At 44.3% G+C, this 25,935-nt stretch overlaps 1 protein-coding gene across 3 annotated transcripts in view; it reads left to right on the top strand.

Moving 5' to 3' along the window:
• The window catches only part of LOC108938562 (retinoic acid receptor RXR-alpha-A), a 95,940-nt gene that overhangs the window by 15,599 nt on the left and 54,406 nt on the right, over positions 1-25,935 (top strand). For 2 of the 3 annotated variants that reach the window (XM_018759187.2, XM_018759186.2), the window contains exons 2-3: positions 9,704-9,802; positions 14,199-14,330. In XM_018759187.2, coding sequence (XP_018614703.1) covers positions 9,704-9,802; positions 14,199-14,330 — 231 coding nt within the window. The remainder of the gene's footprint in view (positions 1-9,703; positions 9,803-14,198; positions 14,331-25,935) is intronic. The other variant, XM_018759188.2, reaches the window with a different exon arrangement.

The following is a 25,935-nucleotide window of genomic DNA, read 5'->3' as shown; positions in this document are numbered from 1 at the left end:
CGATCACTCATCGCATGACCGACGCCTGTCCCCGACCACTGTTTTTCACCTGCCTCTTTGGTTTTGCTGCTAATAAAAGAACCTGCGATTGGGTCCAACTCACCAATGCCCTGGCTTCCATTCTTCTGGCATTACAAAAATAATGCTTATTGAATATGGAAAAAGTTATGGAATGAGGTTAATTATGAAATCTTGGTTCTCAAATTCTCAGCTGAATAAAAAAACTGGTTCTACTTTATATGTTCTGTGACAGATGCTTGCACCCACAGTGGCAACACCAAACTTCAGCTGGATGGAATGCGTTGTGTCTTGATTGAGTTTTAAAACATATCAAAGACTCAGAAATATGGTGTCATCTTTCCGGAAGGTTTTCATGGATTGGCCTTGTCCGAAGGTATGTAGACAAACTCTGTAATCTATCTCTTTATCCGGTAATTGCCCTGCTTATTCCATGCCATCATAGTTTCTAGTTGCTACAGTATAAATGAAAGGGATTAAGAGGGACATGATCTGATTGGGAGTACTACATGTTGCACTGTCAGGATTGCCTGGTCTACTGACATCTGTTTTGTGATGAGCATTGATTATGCCATGTTGGTGTGGACATTCTTGCATAACTTAGTTTTGGTGGGAAAGGTAGTTAAGCAGAAAATGTGTGATCTAAAATAATTCAGGATTGCAAGTCAAGCAGTTGGTTGGAATCAGGATTCTTCTCTTCTCAATATCAGATTACCTGAAATGACTGTGTTGGGGTTTCTGTCCACACCAGTGTCAATTCTGCATCTGTGACACAAAGTGAACATGTTAGCTATTGATAGATCCTACGCAGGCTTATAATAATATATGGCAGTGCCTAGGAGGGGTGGGTAGCCATTGTACTGGAACCCCCAGGTTATTTTTGTCCCATGTGGTATAAAGACAAAGTGTTCCCAAAGCCCTGAAAAAAGCGATGTCACCTTTTCTACGTTCTAAAGCATTGTGTACAGAATGCTATGTTTAAACAAACACACACACATTTTCAGAACCGCTCGTCCCATATGGGGTCGCGGAGCCTACCCGGTAATACAGGGCGTAAGGCCAGAGGGGGAGGGGACACACCCAGGACGGGACGCCAGTCCGTCACAAGGCACCCCAAGCGGGACTTGAACCCCAGACCCACCAGAGAGCAGGACTGTGGTCCAACCCACTGCACCACCGCACCCCTGCTGTTTAAACAAACATAGGCTTCTAAAGCTATGCAAGATGTGCATTAGAAATTGATGGCTTGAAGTGTCCATTTTTGGGCAGTTATCATGTCCCAGTTTTTTAGAGTAAGGTCTAATAATAATTTGCTGTTTAACAGGCATCCCTTCTCGACACCTGTTAATTCTGTACGTTTAGCGCCCTCTTCTTCGATGTTTTGACACCTGAATCCATATGGTGGATTCCATGTGTGACAAATAGTTATTCTTTTTTGTTCCGTCGAGACAGAAATCAGAGGGTGTGTTTGCTGTATCCCGGCTTTCGACAAACATGAGAAAATGACTTCAAGGAAAAGGCCAGAGATCACATGAGCTTCCCTGGGCTCTAAGGCGATGTTTGTGAAAATTTCCCCGCATGGAAGGTGTTAAGGTTGCAAAACCGGAATCGGGGGAAAAAAAAAATAATTCAAACAAGTTGTTTTTTATGTCCGATTGGGCTGCTGTTCTGAATCTGGGTCAGGGATATAGGCCCACATTGTTTGGCTCTGAATGAGGGTGAGCTAAGTCCAGTGTGTGTGTGCATTTGTGTGTTTGGGTGGGTGTGTTAGCATGATGCTGCACATGTATAAATGCCTTTCTCTTTATGTATTACAGAAAAGGTTAACATGGAGATGGAGCTTCCCTTTGCACGATATGCATAGCACACGCTAAAGTGACATAAAGGTTTAATAATCATCCAAGTACAATATAGGATCTGCTAAGTCATAATCATTTACTATAGGTGATGAAGGGTTGCAAAAAACTTTTGAATATTCTGAAGATGAAGAGAATCTGCCTCAGCAAAGCCAAAAGTGGTTTTGGTCCCTCAGATTTATTATTTGTGTGTTTAACCACAGAATTAGCGGAGACATTTCCGTTAGCTCGGATCACAGTTGTACCTCATGGAACTGAAAACACTGAATAGAAGAACTGTCATAGAGGTACACAGGGAATGCCTAATAGGAAGCCAAAGGGGCGATCAGCTCAGTTGCAGCGTTTGGTAATTGTTTCCACAGAAGTGGATAATTATTATATGTTGATCATATTTTCTCCCTGATAAAATCATGCATTTTCTACTTCAGGAGGCAGATCCCTTCCTCTCGACACTTCTTTTGGGTTTTGAAGTTTAGCTGTCCTGTTTATTATTCTGAGTAACTCTTTGCAGTAAAATGAAACTGTTGTGGTTATTGCTTTAAAATGGTTTGGACACTCCACTTAAGATGTGGACCTGCATCCGGACACAAGATTTTAACCATACCCCTGTCTCGGCCTTTGTCGGATTCTCACTTAGTGTCTTTTCTTAGCCCAATTGTGCAGATTTAATTATGTTGTTTGCCAAAGGAACTATCAAGGCAGAGCAGAGCGGTGGAGAACCTATTAGCTCCGAACCCCTGGGGAAGTTCTGTCACACATAGACACGCGCCAGTTCTCTTTCCAAATCGTCCGCATAACCTTGTTATCACGTTCACTCTTTTCCTGTTGTTTGTCTCACCGTGATCTTGTCAAAACCTCTTTTTGTTTTTCTTCTTCTTAACTTGTCACTCTCTTCTGCACTGATTTAAAAGCCAGCAATGACAAGTGGTCTCAGCTGGAAATCGGTATAAAATCAAGAGTCGTAGTAAAGGCTGTTTTGGTCAGTGTTTATGGTTTTCCTCTATTGCACCGTTGATGAAGTAAATACAACAAAACTTAAAACGTTCAGTAAATCATAAAAGCACAGGTTATTATTCAGTATTACATGTTATTTTATTGATTATACTTTAAATTCAGTATGTATACAAAAGATCATTTTAAAAGTTCAAGTACGGTAAAGAACTGTGGGATCTACGTGATCTGGTGGTAGACGCTGCGTATCTTTGTCTCAGCAGCCTGCATCAGTCACGTGTTTGTTTCGCAGCGATCGAAGCGACTGTTTCATCTCGCGTTTCTCACAGCAGTTTGCAGTGAATTTTGTGCAAGAAACTTTCAACTGTAGTCATGGGTCCAAAGCGTAGTGCTCCTAAAGCTTCAGGAAGTGATGCTAAGAGGCAGGAAAAAGTGAAGACCCTAGACCTCCGGAGTCAAGAGATTATTTGCAAATTTTTCGGATCCGTGACGGGGCCGCGTCCCAGCCCCTTGGGAATACCGAAGGCCGACTGTATTTGCTTAAGCTGTGGTCCTGATTACAGCTGATTTTTCGCTATTTTAATCACTGCTCATTCACACAGTTTCAGTACTATAAATTCCTGTCTGTAATACAAAATGCTTGTGATTTTTAGTCTCGCAAATGTAAGTGAAATAATGAATTGAGTAGAGAAATCTAGAGACGGAACGTGATTCCTCTCTCTGTGAAATGCCATTGGACCACGTTGGCCTTCTCCAAGACCATTGGTTTAGATATGTGTAATCTCACCCCACCCCACATCACACGTACTGACCATTCGTGCTATAAACCTCTCCAGTGTGGTCAGGACGTGTGCCGCAGCCAGTTGCATTTCAATACTGAGACGCGCAAGGCCGACACGCCACAAGTGAAACCTCAGAAACCGTGGTGACAGTCTCTGGTTTGGGTGCCTGTGTGTACGTGTAAGTGAGAGGTGTACCTTTTCAGTCTCGTTAATGAATGTGTGATTGACCTACAATTATCCACCTCATCTAACCATAACAAAGCACTTGGCAAAATACAGATTTGGCGGCTTGTGGCTGTTGTGTAAAACAGTGAGTAGTCGTGCAAAGCGGGAACGCGACCTGCTCCGTCCTTTTGTGCGAGAAACATTTGAGTGGTTTTCTTCCTGCCGTTCGAAAGTTTTGCATTCCTCTGCTGGGGGAAGCGAAGGATTAGGAGGGGAGTAGGCAGGAAGAAGGAGGGCTGTAAGAGGAGATGGAGGTGGCAGGGAGGGTCTGCAGACAGCCAGGTCACAGGTGGGTGGTGTTCCAGCAGGTTGCCAGGGACACGTGCGCTTTGAAAGCCACGGAGGTTCAGAAATGAACTGTGCCCATGAGGTTGAGCGAGGGGTCGAAAGTTCCACCAACGCCGCCAAACTCACCCCCCCCCCCCCCGACTCACATGTGGGCCACGCGGGCCGTGACGAGCAACCCCTCCGACAGCCCGCAGTGATTGCGTAACATGTTGCAGGGGGCGGGTGCAGCAGCAGGGAGGAAGGAACAGCTGGAATTTCACAACTTATGTGATATAAACTACAGAGGAGCGACATCTCAGAGCAGCAGAGTTTTTTTTCCAGCGTGGTGACAACGTGATCTGCAGCATGTGGTGCTGTGCTATAAAAGAATATTTAGTGATTGACAATGTGTGTGTATGTGTGTGCGTGGGTGCAGGAACCCTCTCCCACTTCTTCTTCTTGAAGACATTCAAAAGGGAAATTTGTTTTTTGCATTGTCAGGTAAACATGTAGGTTTTTCAGATGTCTAGGGGGCTTTTGACTGACACTTCCGCTTCCTGCCTCGTCTGTACGGAAAGACTCAACCTTGTGTAGGCCACTCCATCTTGGGTAGCTTGAGGAGGGAACTGTAGATCCACAGGGAAGTTTACCAGAATGGAAAGTGCAAACCCCTGAATAGTGCCCCATTACTGTCATAGCCCTCCAGTGTGTTTGTGGACTCAAACCAGGGCTCAGATAACTAGTGTTACATACTAGGTGTTCCTTGACTTGTGTTCCTTTAGAGAACGTGAGTCTGCTGAGAAAGAGGGGTACAGGGGTTCATCATCACGCTTCCTAGTTGCTTTAAAACCGGACGCAAAATTTCCATTCGAGTGAAATTTGTGAACAAGGTCACTCTTCCTCTCTCCTACAAGGTGTTTGGGTTCGTGTGTATGTTTGCAGTCAACTTCCAATCTCTACTGAGATGGTGTTTAGTGATAATTATAATCTCGACAGATAGCAGTTGTTAAATAAAGAAAACAAATTTTAACACCGTGCTCACTCGCGCTGTGTTTTTTTTAACTGTTATTATAAGCCAGGACTAATGACAACAAATCAAATATGAACACGGTGACCGTTTGCCAGCTAACTGACTCACTGGACAGCTAACTTGTGCTCAAACTATTTTGTTTTGCTGCAGGCGGTATGAGTACATTTAAAACTGTTTTAGGTCTTCTGTATTAATAAGAGAGAAGCATTCTCCACACAAATAGTTAAAGTCACAGTGAGAGCATTTGAAAAGACAATAAAATGGGATTTGGGTAAACAATGCCCCTTTTGTGAGCTGCGTTACATGCTACGGCTTGTTATGTTCAAAATACACCCTGGGGGTAGAGCAGTTTCACAAAAAATGACACGAGCCAGAAAAAATCTGCGATAGCGCTGGTTTCGCACAACTTTGCATCATTTCAATTTGCTTTAACTCTCATAGCTTAGCAGTTAGTCGAACGTGATTCTCGTTTAGTCTTTGACGGATGGAGTCCGGCGTCAGTCAGGTCACTTGAGCCGTGTTATCAGAGTTTTCTGTGGTTGACTATAGACCTGCTTCTCCTGTAAATTCCCAGGAAACATTTCAAGTCAGCACTAGTTATTAGTTGGACATGTTTTCACATTTCATTGTGAAAGTTTCCTGTTAGCACGATCACTGTGTATACTGCCACAAGCCAGATTTTTGTCAAACAACGGTAGTTATTAAAAGAATAGTAATTTTCCAGTGCAATGTGATGTGAGAGATTTTTTTTTTAAATGTCCATTGCTTATGTGTATGTGTATTTGCTCATTTAGGTCTTCAGACCCATGGAGGACACTTCAAATGGCATTAACCTTCACCTTATGTTTATGGTTGCCCGTAATTCTGTCTTATTCTGTATAATCTTTGAATTTGATTGGTACTTGAAATAGCTTTTAGTCTTTGGCAGTGATAGGTTTACTTTTGTAAGAATCGGATTTCATTTCTGGGAAAAATCTAGTGATTAATAGTTAAACGCCTTGAAATTGAAGGCCTGGGGTTCAAATCGCACTTTCCATTGCAGTATCCCTGAGCAAGGTACATATACAGGCATGGTAAAAATGTCCCAACTGTGTAAATGTGTAAATAACTGTAAGTAGCTTAGCATAAAAAGTCACATTGTTAGGACTTGGTTTGGAGGACAGCATCAGCTTAAAGAAAGAATAACAATAATTGCGACTTAAAACTTCGGATTAAACATGTGAAACAGAATGTAGCGTGACCTGATGACAAAACAGCGCATGTTTTGGCAAGGAGCCATCTGCCATGTTTGTCATCAATTAACTGTTGGTGGTCCAGATCATTGCTTTTTGTCTGAACGACCTTGGATGTGACACTGATGAACCCCTCCTTGTATCATAGCACAGCCAATAGGCTTAAATGCCTTTCCACCACAGACAATGAAAGATCCAGTCATCCACATACAGCTTTCTTACATCAGCCTTCTACAGCAGAGGGAAGAAACTCTTATTGCAATAAGGGGGGAATTTTTTCTTTTTTTTTTTTTTAGCCTCTTCCTCTTTTCTGGATTTGGCTGGAACGAACATGTAAATATTTCTGCCAAGGTGCAGAAAGGCTGGTTAACTTGAAATGTCAAAGCTAAACTTATTCTCTCATTTCCGAGTGAATTTATCAGTGACCTTTGTGAATTTTGATAAAAAGCTTGTTGAACGCCTTCGGTGCTATGAATAGGGTTTGTTCTTTCATTCTTTCTGAAAGTGCTGTGGGTCCAGCCTTATGCTTTGTGATGACCTGATGCAAGGAGGACTTTTATGGCTTCCAGGAGGTATGGAAGTCCCATGCTGCACTTTGGCCTTGGACAGAATTACCACGGTAACAAAATAGAAGGATAGAACAAAACACGAGCCGCAGCACCTTTTGAGGAGAGAGGCAGCCCAGTCTGTCAGGTCCCTCGTAAAGTCGGCATTTCAGATGAAGAGATGTTATTGGTGCCATAAAACAGGGCTGGAGGTATTAGTAAGATGTTTTTTTCAGTAGCTCAGTGTCTAAAAGGAAATTTCTTGAATGTTTACCTTTTTCAGGTTTGTAAAGGAATAGTCACATTATGGACTATTACGGCCCCTGTATCGGGTGTATATAATAAATAAATAAATAAAATGTTGTACAATAAAAATGCTCTTTACTGGTTTCTGAATCATATTGAACAAACAAGACACAGGAAAAAAGAGTAAACCTTTTCAATAGTGTACACAGAGCCAGATAATAAGTATGATGGCCAATGACAGATATTTCTTTAAGAAATAATTAAAGGTGCAGTATATTCCAGTCATTTCTTTAAAAAAAAATGTAGAAAGGTTATCAGGATTCATCTATCCTGCGTTTTGTGCACCTACTCGAGCAATAAGCATCGGTGCATCGAGTGGAAAGTAACAGACTAGGTTTACTTAAAAGTCACATGTCTGCAACTATATCTATTTCTCCTAATGTAATACGCAAATATGTATTTTCACTGAGATGTACATCGCTTTGGAGAAACCGTCTGCTAAATGAATAAATGTAAATGTATAGTTATCACTTTATGAGGGGCTGCGGTGTTGCAGCGAGTTTGACCGGGTCCTGCTCTTTGGTGGGTCTGGGGTTCGAGACCCACTTGGGGTGCCTTGCGATGGACTGGCGTCCCGTCCTGGGTGTGTCCCCTCCCCCTCCGGCCTTGCGCCCTGTGTTCCCGGGTTAGGCTCCGGTTCGCCGTGACCCCGCTTGGGATAAGCAGTTTCAGACAATGTGTGTGTAATCATCATTTACATGGACCAGGCCTCATTTGTCTGCCACAAGCACACTTTTTAAAAGTTTTAATGTTTTCCCTATATTGAAAAAAACTTACAATAAGAAGTAAATGCTAAATTAAAAATATTCTAAATGTAAAGTGTTGTGTTTAGGGAGATTATTTGATGTCAGTGATGATGGAAATGTGTTCTAAAATTATGAGGACTCGAGCTTACTGTATGTCAGAAAATAACAAGCAGGAAAATGCAAATTGAGGATATGCAAAACTGGAGACCCAAATTATCAGCTTGCAGTTCATTTCTTGATTATATCTTTAAAATATATTTAATTAGAATCATGCTTCTTGTCGTACTTTTACAGTGCAACAGCCCCTATATGTCTTCATTTCAAAATGGAACTTTATTTTATTCGTATTTGCATTTTTTTGAAGGCACGGAATTTTGATGCTGACATATCTCACTCGTCGAATTGTTCCAGCTCAACTCGGTATTACTGAGTCATCGGACTGTTCTTTAATTAGAGTTTAGATTAGCTTTTTCCCATTGATTAAGATAAATAAGTAAATTTATCAGTGGCAGAACAGGTCTGCCACAGTTCAGAAGCTGGGAGCACAGAGCCCTTCACTCTGGTCTCCCAGTCCACTGTTACCAACAGCACCAATAACATCTCTTGTTGGCACACAGCACTTGACATTGACGATGTGACTGGTAACGGTGGGGAGTTTTGGGGCACTACTCAAATGCACAGCTTTTGTTCACTGTAGAAAGGAAAGACAAACAACCTGGGGGTTTTGGGCAAATTATAGGTATGAAAAACATTAAAGAAACTTTAATATTTGCTTTTCCCGTGTTTGTTGGCTTTTCACCTTTTATCCGATCACTTTATTGTTTCTACTTTAGTTTCTATCGTGATCGATTTCCTTTTCTGTGATGCACCACCATTACTTGCATGACATTTATGCTTTGGCGTCATGATTATGAGGGTAAAAACAAAAAAGTTAAAACCAAATGCAGCAACACACACGAGATACTGTTAACGTGGTCCGTGTCATACTGAGCGGGCAGGAGACTGAAGTCAGCGTGTGTGGACTCAATCGCAGGATCTTTATTTCTGGTACACGAGGGAGCAGGCGAGATTCGTGGTCGGGGACGGGCGTGGGTCGGCCGATGCACAGATGTAGGTCTTGGGGAGAATCCGATGTTGTAGTCCAGGAGGAGATGCAAGTCTGGAGAGCTGGGGGCATCGGGAGCGGGAAGGAGGGGCTTGGACGGACGGGTAGGTTGTCATGGGTTCACTCGAGAACGCTGGAGAGACGGGTTTCTCAAATGAGATTCCACAGCCAGGGTGCGCAGGTGCGGCTTCTTTATATCCCTCTGCTGTGATTTCGGGCAGGTGCGGACATTTGGGGCGAGGTCGTGGGCGCGACAGTCCCACTGAAAAGAAAAAGTCTTTGTCCTACCTCGAGCTCACGCGGCCACGAGCCAACACGCCGCTGTGGACGCACAGTTTTTTTGCGAATAGTTTCACTTTCTCTTCCTTTTCATTAAAAAATGAAAACTGTATCAAAATCAGCATTTGTAAAAACCAACTGTGAGCCGACAAACTAAGATGACTGACTTTGACGCTGCTTAAGTTTCCAGCAGGTGTTTCCAGAGAGGAGTACTGGATCATCCCTTACCCTAAGCAACAAACTGTCCATCACTGATAAAGTATTTAAACTCATAGAAATCTCAGTGGTACTATGTGTGCTGCTCGCGGCAACCCATCACCATCTCAACAACATCTATCTTTTGTTAAAAATGTCCCTATAGGGAACTCGCCAACCTCTCGCAGCAGCAGGTGGAAGCCCTCCAGCAGAGAAGAACTCCCAGACTGGAGCACACTTCTCCTGCCCCGTAGCCACTCCAGAGGTATAACACACTACTCAGATGTTGTTTATCTGACTTTATTTAATGAGTTACGTTCACATTTATTCATTTAGCTGACGAAGCGACTGCCGACAAACTTTACGTTGTGTTACCAGCCCATACCTTATTCTCCAAGGTAACTTACAACGGGTCACTCGTCCGTACATCGGTGGAACACACGCCGTCTCTGTCACTCATACACCATGAGGGAACCTGAAGAGCATTGTCTTTGCACGAAAACCCACACGCACAAGGCGAACATAATGCAAACTCAGTGGGGATCAAACCTACATCCTTTTACACCACACAGGTGCTGTGAGATAGTAGCGTTACTCATTGTGCCACCATGCCATCTGTAAGGTTTGAACCTGCAACTTTTTGGTCCAAAGGCAGCAGCTGTAACTACTATGCTACCAGCTGCCCATCTGTTGATGATGAGAAGTAATCATGATGTTTCATCATGTCCTTGTGATTGGCAGCATTGTACATACACTTAACTGTACGCAGCGCCTGAAGTAATTGTTTTAAATACTGTTTTCGTATCTCCATTCTTTCTTCTTGCATAACTGTAGCAGAATTCATCAGTTGTGTCTTCATAGTATCTGCTTCATAGATCATTTTGCTACGTGTCATAATGTCCCATTGCTTTTTGACTTTTGAAATCTATGCAGTATGCGAAAACCAGCCATGGTAACCTTTAATGTCTGTTCTTATTTACAGTGCTTTGTAATATGATTGCTTGGTGTCTCTTGTGGATTGATGACTTTTTCACATGAAAGGCAGTTTTAAGTCACATAATGAACTGAAAAAAAGTGTTTCATTTCATATGGGAACTCTCTTCAGTTGGTGCTTTTTGGACAGTTCCAAGACAGTTTTGTCAATTGATGACCATTTCAAGAAATTAAATTTAATACTTATAGCCTACTAAATAAGCACTAAAATTAAAAAAAAAAAAAAAAAACATTAAAAAAGAAGGTATGACCACAGTGCTTACAGTTGCTAAATTATAACATTGTGTGTCAAACAAATGACTGTAATACCGACAGGTTGGGATATGTCATATGAGAATACTGCTATTTTTATTATTATTATTATTATTATTATTATTATGTTTTCAAAGGAGAGCAACACCGTGTCACCTCCTGTTTATTTGGCTTTATTTCGGACTCCTTAGCGAGTTGCTCAGAACACATCAGCTCCTGTCGCCGTGGTCCCAATTGTAGCTTATTGGGTTTGATCAGTTTGTCCACTAAGCTGCGAGGTGGGGCTTGTGGAGGACAGAAGTAATGTTATTTTTTGTCTCTTCTATCTCTTCTAACAAATCCGTGTTACCATGTCGGTATTTGGACTTTTTTCATTTATTCATTTTCGTTTCTTCTTGTTCATACAGCTGTAGTGTGCCTTTGAAAATCAGTACCCATTCCGGTATATTCACACCATGCAATGTACATGTAGTAAGAGTGCATAATACGGAACCACACACATATTTCTTACATGCTGCAGCTGTAAAATTAAAAAAAAAGTTGTTATTGTATTAAAAAGGATTTATTTGCAGTGAATATACACTCACGCACATTCATTCACCACTTGTCCTGGTTAGGGTTGCACCAGTCTTGAACCAATCCTGGAATCACTAGACACAAGGCTGTGAGTAGACTTTGGATGGAACGCTAATCCATCGCAGTATACAGGGTGTGTATATATCTCTATCTATTCAATTTCTGCAACCGCTTGTCCTGAGCAGGCTTGTGGTGAGCTGGATCCTAACCTTGAAGCTTTGGACACAATGGGCTGGATGGGATGCCAGTCCATTGCAGGGTAGCCACACGCACACATGCAGATATACTCACCCACTTGCACATTAAGGGCAATTTAGAGTCATCAGTTCACCTGAATTGCGTGTCTTTGGACTGTAGGAGGAAACCGATGCACCGGGAGGAATCCCATGCAGACGCTGGGAGAACAATCGAACTCCACACAGACTGAACGGCAATCAAATCCACATTCTCTTGCATCACCCAGACGCTGTAAGGTGGCTGTGCCCCCCCTATATATGCGTGTGTGTGTGTGTGTGTGTGTGTGTGTGTGTGCACACATACAGTATACATTATATGTTATATATTAACATTGTGTTAGGGTTTGACAAACGTGCAGTAGTTTTATCCTTTTTATATGTAAGTCCTTAACGTGTATTCTCGTTCAGCGAACATTTGTACGTTTGTACTCTGGAAGGGAAAACGGAATAATTATCTCATCACTTTCACCGCTCTCAGTCCTGCTGCTTATTCCCAGTATTCATTATTTACGCTGGGCTTGTGATTTAGCAGCTCGGATCCTGTTTTATGCTGCCCTCTGTGAGGAAGGGAGAGAGCCTCGCAGAAGGCGACCTCAGCTGTGCGAGTCAGACGGCGTGCGATGGCGCTGCCTTTAGCCTAAGTGACTCTAATGCGCTCTCATCCATCAGCGCCTGCGCATCCTCACAAAGCGTTGTTTCACTTCATTTACCGCTAATGAATCGTGTGACTTTTTTATTGTTGTTGTTGTTGTCGTCCTTGTTCTTGTTTTGTTTTAATTAGTGTAGCTGAAATGTTCCTCCCACATCTAATTGGCAGAAGCATAATATCGAATTTCATTACCGACAGAATGACGACCGTGGTTTACCCGTTAGCTTTCGGAGATCACCGGTGCAGAGTTCACTAAGAGGTTTATTTCCTGCAGTCTGGTCATGGATGTCGCACGCCGGCACCGCTGTTTGCCTCTTTTATTCTTTTAATCAAGGCTTTGATAGATGTGAGTGATGGGCAGCACGGCTGACTGAAGGAACAGCAGTCCAGCTGGTTTGTCACGGGACTCTAATTCAGCATCACCGTGCCCGTTTTAAATGTCATCCTCAGAGTTCATCTGGACTGACGTGTTTCTCTTGGTGGAAATAATACTGCTTCTTTGAACTGGGATGCTGGCAGTCTTGCAGCGCGTGTGGTCTTGAAAGGCAAAGGCCTTCTGGAAGAAGTACAGAGGGGCCATACATGGCAGCGAGTGCAGGGCTCCTCAGAGTGAACTTGCTCATATCTTCACGTGGCCCTGCTTGGGCACCTGTGGGTGGGTTTGTGGCTGACATGGGTGGAGCAGAATGACCCACTGGTTCTGTCTTTGCCTCCGCTCCATATTTGTCAACATCTGTGTGAGGCTCAGTGTGACAGATACTCTCATCAGGAGCTGTTTGTGAACTGGTTGCTTTCCTTCCTTAGACTTATGCTTTCTGTCGCTGATTGGTGGTGTAACAGTGAGGACTGTTGACTTGACATCTGATGGTCCTGCTCTTTCTACAGTACCCTTGCGAGTTGCTTGTTGTACACAACTAACATTTTCAGCCGTCATGGACAAAGGTGTCGGGCAAATAAAGAATGCTAATAATTATGCTGTGAGAATTCGCTTTTCTGTAGTGTTGAAATGTCTGCTTAGTTCCCATGGGGTTGCTGGGTACATGTAACTCATCCTCCCACTTGGCGGACACATATTCTACTGTGCGTGTTGAAGACTTTATGGCCGTTTGCTTCGGGAGAATCACAACTGTCTGCAGAACCGTGGCCTTGCTTCCAGAATTTTCTGTGAAGTTAATCTCCCCCTCTCGTGCAAGTGCAACACGGTGAGTGTCCTTCTAAGAGGTTTGTCATTGTGAGACGCAATGTGGCACCTTGTAAGAAACCTCTCCTTGTGACACACTGCATACATCCTTGCGAGAAATCCTTCCTTAGTGGGTATAATATATGGCTGTGGTGGCTAACAAGCCAGAAGTGGCAAATTTATGGAGGGCTTCAGTAGTCGAGTGATCCCTTACGTTGCGTAATGGCTTCCTGGATATGCGTGACCTTCCTGAGCCTGGAGCCCCTTGTGCTCTGATCTCCTGTCCGTCTCTTGGTCCGCAAGCATCTGCCTCCCTATCACATAGTGCCTTCCGATGCTGAAGTGGTCACTAATGCAATAGGGCCACGGCGCACACCTGGGCGGTAGATGCAGGCCGAAAACAGGGGCACAGTCCAACTGCTCTTAGACTCAAGCCGAAGAGCCTGCGGGCGAGCTGTGGAGGTCTGCAGAGGGAGGACTCTGTTTACCATTTACCAGTACTGTTCAAAAGGGCAATTCCACAAGTGAGCTTCATCTGTGTGGACAGACTTGACCTGGTGACCTGAGTACCCCATCAGTCTTTTGTAAACAGCTCCGTTACCTTCCACCTCTAAGGCCTTGGCCATGATTTTTGTTTTCCGTGCTGAAGCGGCTAGTATCTGCTTGTACAATCCGTGCCACTGATGTCTTTTGTATTTTAGCGTATGTTGTTTTCTTGTGTGACTTATTTGATTTGTGCCCCTGCTCATGTCCCACTGCTGTCACCCCATCCCAGGGTTCCTGAAACCCCAGTGTTCACTACCGCCACCGTCTCAGCATGGCCGTTCTATGGAGTCTGAGAGCTCACCGACTGCCTGCTCCTGCTTCACTGGCATGTGCCCACTTCACCAGCGACGGATATCTACAGGTAACCACCTCCCACAGCACTCAGACAGCCTCTGACCTTGCATCTCAGTGGGACCCCCTGCTCATAGGAACGATTGAATGGCACATAAGAGCGATTCCCCCTGAGCAATCCAGTTTCCTTACAATAAAGATAGGAAATGGTTTTTTGCAAAATATCTTTGAGATGGCTAGATCCAGATCTTTTATGGTTTGTATTCTTTCATATTTGTTGGCATTCATAATGTATGTACACTTTTCTCAGTTATGTTTTTGCTGAAATCACATTTCCCGTACAAGCACTGAATGAGGGGCAGCAGCTTATTTCATCTTGCCCGGTTGGCACTTTTCTGACCTGGGCGATGCAGGAGAAATGGATGCAAAATGCGTAACGGAACATCCAGCGGTAGAAGGCGTACATGCGTGCGGCTAAGAGGTCAGCCATGTCAAGGACGCGCTCCCCTTTGTGTTCCCTTTTTTATGCTTAAGTTGTTAACATATCCATGTTGTGAGGCTAGTGTCGCATGTCTTAGTCTGAACTCAGCGATGCACAGAAAGCAACTATGTCCCTCCAGGACGGCCTTTATTAAACATTAACGCAGCTCAGCTTTGCCTTCCAGTGCCTGCAAGGCGTATCTCCATGACTGTTTCAGCTGCAGGTGGAGAGGCAGTCAGAATTCACTTTCCATCTCAGACATGTTTCGACAGAGTCTGATGCTAAGTGGCCTAAGTAGCCCCCGCCTCGCTCTCTCTCTCTCTCTCTCTCTCCCGGGGTACTGTGGCGCTTCATTGGAAGTGTTCCTCCCCCAAGGTGAAACATACCAAGCTTATTATTCTGCTTATTAGATGCCCTTCTTTAACCGTACAGTATTTATAGTTTTGCATAATGGGGTAACATCCTATTTTGGTTCTTATTTTATGCCGCTAGATTTTTCCCACATAGTTGAGGCGGCGATGCAGAGTCATCTTGTTCTACCACTTTTACATATCACACCACTGCTACAACCTGCGAGCACAGTAATAACAAGCAGCGAAGCTAGAGTAAGCAGCGTGGTGCAGTTTGTTTGGATACAGTTGCTGTGTAAATATTGTGGCACGGTTATTGGGAGCGGCTGGGGCGCTCGTAGTTTACTGCAAGACCAATTTCCGTGTCTCCAATTATGGAACGTGTAGCTGTAAATCAGTCTGACCGCACTCGGAGTGCGAGGGAGTGCCGTGTCTTCTCTAATTCCCGACAGTTAGCGGCGACCCACAATGATAGCTTGTCGTTCGGCGCACGGGGAGAGATGAAGGGGCGGCTGGTCAAAGTCGGCGGGACAGATCCAGCTCCGATCCTCTGATCTTCAGATCTCCCGTTGATGTGGCGGAGTGCTGGCGTGGCCGGTTTCGCATTGTTTGTACGTTTTAAAAATATATCCATAACCAGAAGGAAGAGTGCGTCTTGCAGTGCCCGGGCTCTGGAGTGCGGCTCAGTGGCCGTTCTGAGTTAGAGCGTAAAAAAGAGCAGTTGTGGAAAGGTACAGTTGGAGAAGGAGCACTTTTAAAAGTGGGCTTTGGAGGGGGCTGCACAATGCGGGCCTTGTGCAGAGATTCGGTTTTTCTCTGAGCGGAGTGGAGGAATGGAAAAGATTATCCACTGGAATGTCTGAGGTGCCCTCAAACAGCGCAGGCTGCGACGACCGCCAATGGGAGTGCGCTGCCGAGAACTCGGCTAATTTTTTCCCGATGAATGCAGCTGCCTGCTCCATAATAGGGTTTGATTGTCAACAGTGACCTCACAAATGGGCTGTGTTGTTAAAATTAAAGTGACACGCACCTATTTAAGGGCTCATTTTCATACGAGAAATAATCGCGGGCTTTTCCTTTCCGCCGTTATCGCCACGTATGGGGAGACACGGTTTCGGGTGGCAAGCGGACCCTCGTCCTGAAAAGTTCGGCGATCCCACAACTCGGCGCTTCTGATGTTTCCCTCCCTCATCAAGTGTCCAGACACTCTCCAGGCACAGTGTTTTGTTTGGATGTAAGCTACTCTGGATGAGGGCTAAATAAACAAGTAATAACAATACTGTTATGTAATTACGCACTGGGTTTTATAGTATGAGCTGAACGAGTTTCGTAAGTATTCCCTGCAGACAACTGGTATTATTATGCGATTACTTTTGGATCCACTCGGCAACGGAACGATTTTGCAGTTTGTGCAGTGCTTCCTAATTCTGCCAGTTAATTAGAAATATATTTATCACGAGCGGCAGATTACTCTGAACCGTGCATTGCGTGTGTGCTTTTTTTGTAGCTGTGTACGCATTTTGGGGTATGTGCCCTTCTGAAACACAAAAAATTGCCTCAGGTTTCCTGTCAAAAGCCACGGAACGCTCATCCCAGCCCGCTTGGCCGCACACCAGGCTCGTTCTCCCTGTGCCGTCTCGGAGGGGGGCGAGCCGCTCTTGCTCGCATGTGCTTCCCTTGCTGCGGTTGGAGACTTCTTACTCAGGCTGCCTGCCTCCTTTCGTATCGCATCGTGTGCCAGCAAGGTCTGAGGTCACAAAGTTGAATAGTCCGTCCTTTCCTCTTGCGTAGCTGTTACCGTGAGCTTGAACAAGTGTGCAACATATGCTTCTAACGCAACGGGAATAATAATTTCATAGAGCTACTCCAGTTTTCGCGTCGCTTTTGAATTGCGAGAATACTTCCTTCGATTCAATCAGTTGACTTTGTGGAAAATTCCAGTATTCGGGCACTGGCGATGTTTGCTGCAGGAACAAGCCAAGGTTGCCAAAGTCAGGAGAGTTAATTTGACATTTTTTCATCAAAGTCACTTGATGTATGAATCTATTTTTCCACTTTCATTACCAATGATTCTGGCAGCCATCCTAGAAACTGAAAAAAAAAGTCTTTTTTTTTTTTTTTTCTGAGGATTAGCGAATTCCAAGCCTGAAGTATGACAAATTCTGGATGAGGGAGTAAGAGGGGCACCAGAGGAGGCTTGAGGAATGATCTCAAAGCAGAATGATCTCATGCAGAAATGAGTGTTTGCAGAACAAAGGAGGGAGGCTAATCCCTCTGCCACTGCCTCATAAACACTGGGAATTGTCGAATGCTGATTAATCTGTCATCTGTTATTTTTTTTTTTTTGAATTTGTCGTATTTGCTGTTTGTTGTTTGGAAACAAATAGATCAGTTGAATCCAACTGGATCTCGTGAGCTGTGTCCTGATTCGTGGTATTCGTTTGAATGTGCTCATGCAGTCTTCCATCAATCAATCACAGTTTTTCACTGATGCGCCATTAACCGCTTACAAGCCAACAAAACGGACTCAGCTGGATTTGTAACCGTCTCAGCTGACTCCAATCACATGAGAGATTATTATCATGTATTCATTTAGCTGACACTTTTCTCATAAGCAAATTACAATAATAGGTTTGCACACTAAGCTACTTACATTGATTTGCCCATTTTTATAGCCTGGTAATTTTTACTGTCTCAATACAGGGTAAGTACTCTCCTCAAAGGTACTACAGCTGGAGGGGGACTCAGACCTGGGTCTTCCTATTACAAGGAGACAGCTCTAGCCACTACGCCACCTGCTGCCGTGCAGAAGGGGGGGATAAATCCTTGTGTTTTTTTTTTTTTTTTTTTGTTTCACCCCCACTACTAAAACCCTTTGATTACATCCTACATTTAGTAGTCTGATCATTTTAATTATTTTAGGCACAGTAGATCCATTAGTACAGCAGGTAAACTGTCTCGATCTAGATGTGGTGTTGATGAGCTAAAGGAATATGCCTGATAATGGTGTATTTGTGTGTTTTTGTGCATCTTCTACCAAGCAGTCCACGGAATGGGTTACTGCCTGGACTGAGTTCTCAGTCCTCTCTGGCCTGCACACGCCCCCTCCACATACCCCCCCCGCAGCCTTGCAGGGAGGGATTCCTCAAGCAGCACAGCAACTCGTATCAACGGTTGGCAAGCGGTCGTGGCCTGCCCTCTACCATGGAGTGGGGGCCACTAGCAGTTCTGGCCTCCCTTTTATCAGCCGAAGTGGGGAGCGGCTAAGCCTCTCATAGCCTGCTGAGCTGTTAATCTCTCTGCGTCGCAATCAGGCTGAAATGTTATCTGATTGCTGTGCCCTGAGTGGCGGGAGGCCAGAGCAGGGCTTTCCCCAGCTAGCCGGTGCCCCCCTGCTCCCTAAGCCCAGCTCCTGGCTCCCTTTCTGGATTATAATGCAATATCTGTTTATTGCATATCGATGTAATGGCTTTGCGTGTATTTCGCTCACGGGCCAAGCATAATCGAGCAAAACTGTAACGCTCCGTAATGGATTTCCAGGAATGCAGAACGCTCTAGCTGCTCTCGTCTGCAGCGGCAACCGTCCCTAGTGGCGCTCCGTTTATCGGTCGGAAGGCTCTTGCTGACAAACGGCTCCTTGGCGCATGCTCTCAGTCCGGGTTTCAGTGCAGGCAGCCTGGCATGGTAGCTGTGTAGACTTGGGCCGCCAGGCACTCTGCCTGCTGCTCCTCCGCTCTTGACTGTGCGCTTTGTGTTACTGAGCTAAAAGTGGGGCAGGGGGCCCACCGTGTCGCCCTGGGGTACTGCTGCTTTCCTGAGCCGGGCTGGCAGAGCTGATTCTGCTTTTCTGACAGCAGGCTAATATCGAACGTCCAGAGTGAAAGTGTCCTGAATTCTGTCCATTTATACCATTTCCGTTCCTTGTCCGAGACGAGAGTGGCATTGTAACATTTCCACGTGTACCGTAAAGCCGCGGAATGCCAAGAAGCTTTTGACTGGAAGCAGTTAATTCATTTGTTTGTATTTCAAAACCATTTTCTTTATTAACTCCAACAATGAAGATGATACAAGGAGCCCCACATATCTGTTACCGCAGACTTTATTTCTTTGTGAAGAAAGTCTCTTTGAGTCTCATTGTGGACACTGGAGCAAAGCGCAGTTTTTATTGACTAAGACCTGAAACTGCAAGTGCTGCTCTGCCAGGCATAGCAGGATATTCCAGGACTGAACATGGCAATTTCTTCAGCACACAAGGCAGCGGACGGAGGAACTCCTCCCACTAGCTGTCCGAGTCGCGGACGGGGTTCGGTTTCAGACAAGAGCGCTCAGCGCTTCAGCCGTGGCTCCTTGAGATCAGAAACCTTCCTTGCTGTCACAGTGGCTGTCGCGGAAAACCGTGTTTCAGCACAGGAGTGTCAGGCTGAGTCCGTGGAGTGCTGTGCTTCTGCAAGATTTTATCCGGCCTCCTCTCTTGCTTATTCAATTAGTGCCATCATTTTAATTCCTGCTATTTTTTTTCATTCAAGTTTTGGTCTTTGTTCAAGAAGCTTCTATTTCATTTCAGTAATTAGAAGGAATATTATAGGTGTAATGAGTGCAGATAATAAACCACTAATTGGAGCGATCGAGCCAAGGGAAGGGTTCGGAATGAAAACCAGCAGACGCACGGGACAAGATCAAAGCATTTGGGAACTCAGAAAGGTCAATGGCGAAGGGTCAAGGTCAGTGGCAAACTGATCAGTCAGTCATGACCGCCCACCCTCAGGGTCACCTGATAGGATATTTTAACTGTTTACACTACCCCTCTTTTCCTTTGCCACTTTTGCCTTGCGTTTGATGTACTGATGGTGGCACCTCGGTTAGCACTGAAATGTCCACCACCCTTAGTCCTATGTATACCTAAGAATCACACGTAATAGTGTAAATTTTTTATTTATTAATTATTTAGACACTTTCTCCTGCTGTTGCTGTCTTTTGCAGCTGCAAATACTTGTGCCTCAGGATGTCTACCAAAACGATTCCTACTGAACGTCCTCTTCAGTTTCCTGCCTAGGGTATTAAACTAGCAGCCTTATGTCCTAGACCTAATTCCTCCACCAGAGCTCCCCACCTGCCATCGTGTCTGCTGTTTCGCGTTGCGTACGTTGGACACCAGTGGTCAGGTTCCTCCTGTCCTTTGCAAAGAGGAAGTTAAGCTGTTCAGTCGTAATCACCAAAGTCCAGTCCTTTTGACCTGAACCCATTCTGTGTAGATCTTTGGAAAGTGCATGTGGGGTCGCTCAAGACCCAGTAATCATCCCATCTAAAATATCCCTTAAGGGCCGGGAGACGGGCAGGGGGTTAATGCCTGTATTGCTGACACTGAAGTGGGCCGACGTGCTTGACATTATACGGGATGGGAGGGAAGTGGCAGCTGGCATGGGCGCCTGGACCTAATGTCATGGGAGATGCCCTTGCAGAGTGGGAGGTCAGATCTAGAGCTGGGTCAGCCTTCAGAAGGCACCGCTTAATAAAACTGAAGACACGCAAAAGGCATGCAGGTCCAAACTGGCTTCTCAAACCTGCCATTGTGTGCTGATATGTAATGAAGGAATGACAGGAAACGGCAGGACATGCTCTTGAACCTGCTGAGCAATGGCACAATTTTTTCAGTTTGTTTCCTCCCTCGAGAACTAAAGAGCAAAAGTGCTTATGACTCAGTGAATGGCCTCTTTGGGTTTCTACCAGACAGATTTCAGCAAAACTTTAATTAAGAGAGGGACAGCGAGGCAGACAGATTGCCAGGGATGTGTGATCTCCAGTGTAGCCGAGAACACTGGGCACCGAGGGTAGGCGTTACTCCATCGGAGCAATCGAGGATGCAAAGTGGGAGGACAGAAGATTTAACATTATGTATACACCACATACACACACTGTCTGAACCCACTTGTCCTGAGTGGGGTTGCGGAGCCTATCCCAGCAACACGGGCCTCAAGGCTGGAGGGGGAGGGAACGCATCCAGGACAGGACGCCATCCGTGGCAAGGCATCCCAAGCAGGACTCGAACTCCAGACTCGCCAGAGAGCAGGACCCAGCCAATCCCGCTGCGCCACCGTGCCCGTGGTGGCGCAGCTGTGTGGTGGGTCTAGCGTTCGAGTCCTGCTTGGGGTGCCTTGTGACAGACTGGCGTCCCGTCCTGGGAGGACTCCAGAGAGAAGCTGATGTTAGCAGTCTCCAGGAGCCTGGGAAATATGCTAAATGAGTGATGGGGCAATTAATAAACTGCACTTGTAAAATTCAGCTTGAGCAGAAGGAAAGGGGGAGAGAGTAAAGTCAAACTTTCTGCTGTTTCTCTTGGATTAGCATGTGAGCCCAGGTAGCTGAGAAGTTTATTCAGTTTCCTCTGCTCCTCTGTGCCTGGGAAGGCCCTTGGAAAGGTTATAGAGTGTTGCAGCGGTCACAGGGGTTGCAGGGGTTTGAGGGGGCGTGGTGGGCCTCACTGACGAAAGACTACGCTCGGATGTTGAAAGTCGAAATTCTGAAGTATTGCAGGAACTTAAGCTGCAGAAAAGCTGTACTTTGAAGACAGCAAAAATATTCATGAGATTCTAAAGTGAATCGCTCATCTAATCAGGCTTGAGGGCTTGTGTACCAGCGTGGATCTGTTTCCACAGGGAACTGATGCGATGTGACAGAGTGCTGGGGGAGGGACCGTGTGGCCAGAATGCACGCAACAGACACATGCCACCATTGGGGCAGGGCTGCTCTCGAGCTCTGCTGGGGTCACCTGCACGAAGCAGCAATAACGTGATAATTGCCCCATTAATGGTGGGTTCCTGCCCCCCGGTTCTCTGTGTTCCGTGTGTTGTGTCCATGGAAGAGCTGTACCTCGGGAAAGGGTTAACCGTATGGACGTGGCTGGTCCAGTGAGGCGGTGCATCCGTTATGAAATGTGCCATGGCTTTGAGCAGTTGGACAGTATCTGTTACTGTACTATCCAGTGGAGATGCAAAATGAGGTGAACAGTGGTACCAAGAGCAGGAGATTAACAGCATGAAGAAATCAGCACACTCACTCTTTCCTGGTGCATCAACTTGTTGGGTTGTATTTTTTGCCTTTATCATTAAATCAGATTGTGTTTCCACACCCTTTCAAAAGTGACTTTCAGTTCTTCACTGGAGTTGCTTTTAAGAATTGAAAGCAGTCTCTGGATATGTCTTCTGTAAATTGATGATGAATAAAAATCCTCAGTGTGTTATGTGGGCGGGAAGAAGGTCCACCTACTCCGGATTCTTTAAACTGTGACTTTATATGAAAAGGTAATTTTAATGCAAGTGGGACCAAATGTATGAACTAAGCATATGCAGACATCTGTGAAACTTTACTTAAAAACTCCCCCCTGTGGCTGTTTACGCTATCACAGTTTCAGTGTCTCAAAGTGTGTTTTCCCTCCAAATTGAGAACCATCTTTAGCTAATTAGTGGAAAAAATGTCAATAGCTCTTTCTAGCTCTGTAAACTTTCCAGTCCTTTCTGGCATTTGTGATCAGTGACAGTAATTATGATTTTTAAAGTTTCTATTGAAATACTTTTCGTTTATGATTTCTAAATTCTTAAAACTGGCTCAGTGGAATTGTATGTCGTGGCATTAACAAGGCTAGTATTGTCTAATCTTGCTCACTGTTTTCCTCGATGATCTTTATATTCAGTGTGCCCTGGTGTATATTATGCCCTGTGATTATACATTACTGTTGAGACATCCTCCACCATCAAAGTTCAACATAGTGAGTGTTTAATAATTCAAATTCATGGTGCATCTAATCTGCGTATGTGAGGTGCTCGGTAAAAGTGAAGTTGTTTGATAGCTGCCAGACCACTGAAGAAGGCATTAGGGTAAAATGCATTGTGAAATGTGCCCATGTGTATACCTTTCTTGGACAGTCCACTTTCTCAAGGATTTTTATCTGTTCACGTTTGCCTAAAGGCAGTTCAGACGACATTCAGAAAGACAGTTTTCTCTTAATTTTTTACCATCTTATTTTTCTCTGACTCTTGATAGCGTGTGGATCGATTGTGATGCGGTACTTTTTAGGCGCATCAGCTTGATTAGTCTGAATCTTCTGGTGCAAGGAAATCAGTCTTACTTTCTATAGCCACCTGCATCTGTTGCACAGACAGAAAAAATATACATTCATTACAGCACAGCACAGAAAATGTGGAGTATGGATTTATCTTGTATTACTGAACCAATGCAGCCATTAGAATATAAACATGAATTTATTTAACACTGAAATAGCTAGGAGAATGTAGTCTAAAACTAACACCCACATAAGAACAACAGGTAACTCTTTTCATTGTTTATTATTTAAATTCTATAAATTCCAGGTACACTTAAAGCATTCCCACTGCATTTTCGCTGTTAATGTCCCTTAGGTTTCAGCAAAAGTCGGAAGAGTTGATATGAAATGTCTTCTGACCAGAATTTTTCTGGTTCAGAACCTACAAGGGGCTATGGTATTTAAAGTAAGTCACATCTTTCCTGTAAATATTGAGCTGAAAATACTCATAAGCTATGTTTTGGGTAAATGTCAAATAAATATGAAAAATGAATGTGTGGTGACAGTGGCTGTTCAGATAAATTGTGTATGACAGTCTTTTGCAGATCACCTTTGCGTGATGCTTGCGTAAGATTGTGTTAAGGAAATGTTTTTTTACAGGCCAGCACACACCCCCCCGCCCCATCTGTGCAAGATGGTAAACAAGACAAGATTAAAGATCTTATCTGTGTCAATTCAGCAGAGAGGCACGGTGCACAGGAAACCTCAGTGCATCTTATTTCCTATTTAAGAGCCTTGCCTTACCATTAATTGACTCTCAGCTTGTTAGTCAATGGCCACCCACGGTATACAGGGTTTTCATATCTGTAGAGCATCACAAAATTGTAAACACTGAGTGGTGTTTTTACGTTTAACACTAACTCCTGTACTTCATGGTGGGAGGACTGATGAACATTGTGGACCCATTGGTAAGACACATGGGTGTAACAATATCAAAAAGCACATGCCACCTTACTTGATGCTACCATGACAAATCACTGCCATGCCTGAAAATTACCGGTGATTATATGTTTCCTTAAGTACGGTAGAAATGCATAATTCGGAGTGGTTTAATATTTAAGAGGGGCATGCTCAGCACGTAAATAGTTTCACTCAGTTATACACAACAAAGGCACTGTTGTATGGGCTTGTTTGCATCTATTGTCTCCAAAATAGTCCAAATGTGGTCAGATGTCGGGGTTTGGCATGTGCTTGGCATGGTGGTTTCTCTCATACATTTTTATACACCTCCAAAAAGAAGCATTTTCTTGAAAGTTAGAGTATAATTTGGCAGAATAATGGATGACCTCGTCAAGGAACTTTACAATTTAATAGGCAGGTTATTTAGCCTCGCCACATGGTTTAAATATTCCCTTAAAGAGTTTGGGTTGCTTGGAACTTCAAAGTAAAAAAAAAAAAAAAAACTTCAGGCTTTGTTCCCACCACATGCAGAAGGATGATGACAAATCAGATAGCGATATTAACCCTTTTTCTTGGGGCGTCCACTATTTTCCAGTATTATTGAGAAGCTAATTTGCTAAAAATTCAAGAGAGGTTTCCAATAATAAGCAAAAGTTGATATTAATTCATGTATGTCCCTGAGAAGGTGTCGGACGTGGAGATACCATACACTGTGTGTGAGACCGTGATTTGGCTTCCAGCATGGCTGCCTTTCCAGAGCGAAGTTCAGGCACAGATATTGTCTTCATGGTGGTCCCAGTCATCAGTTTAACACTTCCTTTGCAGGACGTTCTAATTATGTGATGCATTACCCTCTAGCCTCCCTTTGTCCCTCTTGTTTAGTAGCACACCACACCACTGCAGTCGTTAAATGCTAACTGCTTCCCGTGATGGACAGGGACATCGTGTGTGTGCGCGTGTGCGTGCGTTCATGTCTTGGTTCATGTGCACATGGCTTTGTATGTAACGCAATGTAACACTTCACATCATGGTAAGGGGTCAATGTACTTTCTGTGTGCTTTCTCTTGAACTGATGGTAAGTCGCAACATCTCATGCAGTGCCAAAGAGGTTTATGAATGTGCTGAAGCAAGTGGGAAAAAGAAACATGTGCAATATTTACAAATGTTCTCCATTCTTCGCGTACTGTATGTCATGTACAAATACACCATCAGTAGGTATCTGCACCACATACCTGCAAAAAAGCAAATGAACCCCTTAAATACCTGCTTGCTGTCTTTAGAAAGGACTGGACCGTTTACACAAAAGGGGTATTTCGGGGCTGAGTGAGACAGATCTCAAAACAGTGAACACCATTATTAGTATAACATGTGTTATACACATGTTGTATAGTGCGCGCGCACACACACACACACACACGGAGATATATCATGATGAGTAGCTACCTTTACTGAACCGTGACCTGCTGTCCCACTTGAGATACCACCTGTCACAAAAATTTAACTCTGGCAGATCAGCTCTATCACATGCAGGATCTGTGATCCAGAGAGGAACGTTCACACTGGAAAGATGAATAACTAAAACTGTTATTCCTTAATGTAAAGTGTAGTAGGACTGCCAGAAAGAATTCAGAAGAGTAGAAATCAGGTTTTGCATGTTTTTATTTTCTTGGGTTAGATACTCACTTACGCGATGTCGGCTTTATTGGATGGATATGTTGTTTTTTTTGGCCTGTACCTATTATATCTGTTTTTAGCATTTTGCCCCAAACCTAGCCTTAGTTTTAAGGGTATTGCTGGATTAACAAATGAGGTAGGTGAGTATGCAATTTGTCAAAATTTCCTTCGTTTG

Source organism: Scleropages formosus, chromosome 17 (assembly GCF_900964775.1).
Source record: "Scleropages formosus chromosome 17, fSclFor1.1, whole genome shotgun sequence".
NCBI classification, from domain to species: domain Eukaryota; kingdom Metazoa; phylum Chordata; class Actinopteri; order Osteoglossiformes; family Osteoglossidae; genus Scleropages; species Scleropages formosus.
The sequence above is the reverse complement of the archived record's forward strand: the minus strand, read 5'-3'. Positions and strand labels throughout refer to the sequence as shown.